We start from the raw sequence: 5,978 nt of genomic DNA on the forward strand, positions 1-5,978 counted from the left end.
GCCGAAGGTCGATTTTATTGTTGGATTGAACTGTAAAGGGATCTTCGAGATATCGATCTCTGATGGTACTGGGTTGACCATGACTGCTCACTGTACGTATTAAGGCGGTAGATGGAGAAACCAGTTCGAGATTGCCAAAACTGTTGGTGGAAAGGTAGGCCCGATAGCTGTGTTTTATATACAAGCTTGACAAGACCCTGTTCGACATCACACTAAGACCGCATTTCATAAAATAAACCAAATCAAACGCTTGGCGGATGAACCAAATTCGTGCTTTTCTTTTGTAGTCACGACAGAAAGGTCTTTTATTTTGAAATTATCAGGAGTTATTTTTTGTGAAAGGAGACAAGTCTTGGCGGACTCGTTTTGTGAGATGAAAAATCCTTGATAGTCCTCTGAACAACTTACCAGTAGAAAAACGTCTTGGCAGACTCTGTTTGCGAGAGGAAAATCCTTGACGGCCCTCCTAACAAAACCGCAGAGAAATTTCTTGGCAGCGTCTGTTCGTGAGATGAAGACCCTTGACAGTCCACCTAGCAAATTGAACCGTAGAGACATTTAATGTCTTGGCAGACTCTCTTATTGAGATGAAAACCCAACACAGTCCTCTTGACGAAACAGTAGAGAAATGCCTTGGCGGACTCTCGTCATGAGATGAAAATCCTTGACAGTCCTGCTGTTGGACCAAAAGACCGCAGGCCCCAGAGGACCGATAAAAAGCTTATGTCTGACACCTCCTAACAAAATATTACTCACTTACATTTGCCTCTATCTGACAACAAGTCAAGTCAAACCATACCTGGGACTAGATAAGCAAATCAAACGAGGGTCATGATTTGGTTTATTTGATATGATGGGTACACTGCTTCGGAGTCTACGTTAGGCCTAGAGCCTGGGGCTGAATGTGGATTAAGGAGTCTTTCTGCTGTGCCTCATGAAGGAGGGGGAGGAGGAGCGGATTTATTGTTGGGACTGGGCTGATGTTCCGCTGGCCTGAGTAGTAGCTCTTCCATTGGGGTTGGAGGTGGGAGTGTGTGCTTCCGCTCTGCCGGTTTATCGGTCAGCGGTGGGTTTCTCAGGCGAGTTTGCCGACGATGTGGCATCAGTATAGCCAGCCCTTAACTTCAATGAAGGAACAACGCTTCGATTGGGACTTGCAACAGGGCTGGCTTCTTTATGTGCAGCTCCATCATTGCGATCGAAAGTCGCTCTTGGGTCTGCGCCGGGTTGACGGCCGAGACCTGTTGCATCCGTGCTGCCGATGGGATGGCCGGCTTCCCCTGTATACTGAAGGGAGCTCTGTTGGTTGATGTGCTGGATGCCGACTTCTCTGCTGTCGCGAAGAACAGTTCCTCCAGCAGCCTCCCTCTTGCATTTGAGGCCAGCCCTTCCGCTGCCCTGTCGCACAGCATCTCTTCTTGCGCGGAGACCACCAGCTCCGTCACTAGATGGGAGCGCCTCTTCCTTCGCCGAAACGCTCTCCTTGGGGGTCAAAATGTATTGCTCTACGTGCTGGGGAACCGGGGGGTGGTGACCCATGGGATTTTAATTTTGCGCCCCAAGGTCGGTGGAAAAGGAGTGGAGACCGAAACTCAGTGAGCAGGCAAGGTAGTACAAGTCTAGGCTATCAGTATCACATAAGTTGCCAGCCATGCATGGACATCTGACATGCAGAAAAACAGTGAACTGATACGATAGCCATGAGCTTGCCCACCACAAGTGGTGATATGCTCTATGCTCTGTACTATAACAGCTCAATCTAGTCAATACTCCTCTCCGTGTCCCAGGCTATGCAACAGGGCGTAGCATGGACAAGATCTATTTTTGTGCATGCCGAAATGAGTGGACGAGAACCAGTAAATCCGCTTTCGTGATGTAGCTTCTTCGACCCAGTTACACATTTTCGGCATCCAAGAGTCGGCAGGATCCTGACTCAGGACCTCCGGACCCGGCAGCCTGTAGTAACAATGCCTAAGATAGCATGAAACTCTTCCAGTCACAGCCTCGTGTCAGAACGTATAAGCGCCTACTGGCTAGTTATTCTCCGCGGTAATCCCTGCGTATTGCCTGCTTTTGATTGATCAAATCCTACTGTGATTTCGTAGCTAATATCGCTGTACCGTACAATCTGTACGTATATTTACGCAGGCAGCTCCTTGATAGTCAATACAACTTTCTTTTTACACCCAACCGCACACTCTAGGGAGCAGGTCAAACACCTCGAGACCACCTGAGGACGGAGGTTTGGATATTGAGTCTATTCCCCCTTTGGAAAATTTGGCTGGTAATTAACACAATCTTTTTACTCCGTACTACTAATACAGTAACGGCTGTCGTGATCCCAATCTCTCGATTCTTCAATAGACGGAAACGAAACATGAACGGTAATGTTGTCTAGATGTAGAATCAAATCCACCGCATGATCTGATTGTCTACTGCACGGAACAATGCTCTCTCAACAAGGTTGTCGTTATTGCCTGCGCCACCCGATAGTATCAAATGGCCAAATGGTTACGCTCCCATCGTCAAGGGAGACATCAAGCTTGCTCCTGGAAACGTTGAATATGAGGTATAGCCAAGGTTATATCCCCCAAACAGGCCATTTCTGCTCTTTATTGCTTGCTGATATGACGATGCTGACGATACGGGCTTTATGCTATATTGGGATCTCGACAGCCTCATTTCAAGAGCGTGCTTTCATTCTTGGTTGTCTTGCAAGCAATTGAAAATCCTGACTATAGGTGAGCCATGCCTAAATCAACTACTAATGTCTGCTTGGACATAGTGATGATCTTGTGCCAGTCAGCGATAAAGGGATGCGAAGCTGAAGAAGAGGAGAGATAAGGCCCGTGATTGAGTCGCTCAAGAAGGCCTATGGATCCTCATCATTTCCAGCCTGTGATTGCGTCTTTCGATGGATGGAGGAGGTAGGACTGGTCGCCCTGATACTGACAGCCCGGACTCCGAGACCCTGGACGGCGGAGCCTGGTCTTGGGGCTGGTTTTCCACATTGAATAAGCAGCCACTTGGATTTCCTTCGTATCCAGGACCTACGCCATCACACAACAGTAAGAGATCTGAGGAAGTATTGAGCATGTCCTAGACAAACGGCGCACAGACGTTAGCAGGCGCTACGCACGACCTCGAGGTGATTAAAACATTGAGGCTATGACAAAACTCACATCAGCACTGCTAGGTTCCCGTGGTCGATAACCTCCGGTTCCAGGGGCGAAACGACGAGGATCAAACCGATCCTGATCGACGGGACTGGTATGGATTCCTAGAATACGAAGATCTCCTTCGAGGACATTGATCTTGTATTGTCCATCTTCGATTGTTTTATGAATGTGTGTACGTATCTGATGGGCATTCATTCCTTGGTATCGCGGATCTGTTAATGGTCGACCATCATCAAGACATGCAAGATCATACATTGCTTTCTCAACTAATTCTGTCAGTATCTCAATATCTCGAGTGTACAGAATCTCCATGCAACTGGCGTTGTCAGAAAGAGGACTATCGGTGTGTGCAGTCCCAGTATTGGCAGCTCCACCTGTTGCAACCTCGTTTCTGGGAATATTGCTTTTGGAACGCTCAGAGGTCTGTGACCCACCAATAACGGCCTCGCTACTGGGTTCCTGGGTCGTCCCTCTCGTTGGTGTTGGTCCAAATACGCGAGGATGCATTTGACGGATCGTCATGCCATGCCTTAATGGTACGGAGGGTTTCGGTAAGGACGACCGAGGATAAGAACGTGAAGGGATCACCGGCATAAGGCTATGAGGTGGTACCGATAGTCTATTGAAAGGTCTCAATGGAATTGGTGGCATGAGCTGACCAGATGGTACTGATTCCTGGTTAGTAACACGACGAGGGGGGCGCGGAGGAGGTGGCGGCATGAGAGCGCGAGCTGATGCTTCTGACAACGATTGTACTGCTGCCAATGGTTGCGCTCCTGCCGAAGAAAAAGTAGCAGCTCCATATCTGCCGAAATCTGTTCCTAAAGTCCTTGGGCCAATGCTCGTTGTGCTAGTGCGAGATGGGTCAAGCTGAGGCAGGCTTTGATATTGTTGAAGAGGATTTCGAGAAAAGATCCGAGGTCGTCGACGGGGTTCTTGCGGAGTGATATCGGACATGATAGAAGGACAAGCTCGCTATGCAGGAGCAAGGGGTACGGTTTGTATATAGAACAGGGGGGTTTCCTACGAAAGAATGGATTTGGCACCAGGAATAGCTGAAGATGTGCTGCTTCTCACCTCGGTCATGTGTTGATAAATAGCTGCTCTGTGATGATGGAATACTAATATCAGGGGGGGGAATGTCCAGATAAAAGTCTAGATACGTATCTGTTGCCTTCTCAATCGGGATATCAGAGGGACCGGTCTCATGTTCAAAGAATATGGCGCAAGCATTGAGTGTAGCATGTAACCTACCGTCTGCGTGCTACCCTCTAATGCCAAGCTGAAACCCGATATCAACGGCTTAGCATCTGTCCATCGTCAAGCAGATACGATGCGACATCCGTGTATGGAAAACGCTAGCCTGATTGGGTCCCCCTTTAATAAGGGGAAAGGTTGCCGAGAAGGTCTCAAGAACTCGGAAATGCCGTAGGTCATGTTGACGTCCTGGTTAACACCGGCATGATAAGATTGTGTTACCTCCACAACCCATTTTGCGGAGAGCAGGATCTATGCATTCTTGATGCGAAGTCGTTGTGGAGTTGACGCGCTTCGCGTTTCGAATAAAGCTCTAGCTTGGATAGGCTCGGAAGATGTTGGGCCGTAGTTGTGGACGCCAAGTAATGAATCTGCATCATCTGATTCCACAGTGTGTCCATCAAAATCAAATTTGTCAAACAAATCAAATCAAATCGGTGCTTTGGTCAAAGCAAATCGGCCTCTGTGGATTTGACAAATTAGACGAACTGAAGTCTTGGCAGAAAGGTCTCTTCAGGTTATTTTGAAATATTCATGTTTTCGATGGAACAATAATAGTCTTGGCGGACGCTTGATCTGGACGGGAATTCACTGGCAAGTTGTCAGACGTGACTACGCGTTACCCCCGCGTTTTGCGTTTTGCCTGCTTTTAATTGGTCATTTCCGCCACAGTCTCCTTGCTAGTTTCGCTGCAAATTGTACTCATTCCTGCGCGCCTTGCGCCCTTTTGAGAGAGAACAGGGCCATCTCCATGTACTCTAGCATAAAGATAGTACCGAGTGCCTTCTAGCGCTGAAAAGAAAGGTATTTTTGATTTGCCAAATGTGAAAAAAAAACGGCCTCAGTCACTAACTTCGTTGGAAAAGTTATCATATTATTTACTCCGACCTACGGCGGACTATTACGTGCTAGAGCCCAAATCAAATTTTTCGGAAATTGGGCTCTAGCACGTAATAGTCCGCCGTACCGACCGACGAGAGGAGGACGTAATGGTACTTTATCTGCATACTGCTTAGGATCGTTGACTTACACGAATTCCATGCTTTCAAGGTCGAATAATCTTTCCTCCGATCACACATTCCCCAGTGTTCTCCAGCTGTTCTATGACCCGGCTCAATTGTACTATGTGAGGATCATATTTTTCATAGAACTTCCAACCATCGTACCGCAGCGTACGATACAATTTTAGGTGCGCTCTCAAGAAGGGCATGTAATCCTTTGGGTCCGGCACCCGCTTGAATAACTTTATGAGGTGTTCATCGAGTGGACCATCTTCTTGCGAGTGGTCGTCAGAGGACGGTGCGGCGTTGATGTTACCATTGCGTGCTCGATTATGTCTTGCGGCCGTGGTCCCTCCCATGGATGTTGATGGAGGAGGTAGTGGTCTGCTTAGTCCTGCTTTGGTGATCTGCCTGGTAGAGAAAGAGGAGGATGATTTCGCTGCTCTTGCCACTGTTTGGGTGGAGGCCCGGGGTCGCCGATCTTGTTGTGCTGTTGAAGTGCTTTCCACCCCCTTCACAGTCAGAACAGACTCTGAGAGTC

The 5,978-nt window shown here is 48.1% G+C and overlaps 1 protein-coding gene across 1 annotated transcript; it reads right to left on the reverse strand.

Moving 5' to 3' along the window:
- Window positions 1–1,053: 1,053 nt before the first annotated feature.
- Window positions 1,054–1,539, reverse strand: EPUS_04819 (uncharacterized protein; the record flags this gene model as incomplete). The annotated part of the gene is made up of 1 exon (XM_007789376.1): window positions 1,054–1,539. The coding sequence occupies one exon, from the start codon at window positions 1,537–1,539 to the stop codon at window positions 1,054–1,056; it is 486 nt and encodes a 161-aa protein (XP_007787566.1).
- Between the last annotated feature and the right edge of the window lie 4,439 nt (window positions 1,540–5,978).

This window comes from Endocarpon pusillum, assembly GCF_000464535.1.
Source record: "Endocarpon pusillum Z07020 unplaced genomic scaffold C741571, whole genome shotgun sequence".
NCBI classification, from domain to species: Eukaryota; Fungi; Ascomycota; class Eurotiomycetes; order Verrucariales; family Verrucariaceae; genus Endocarpon; species Endocarpon pusillum.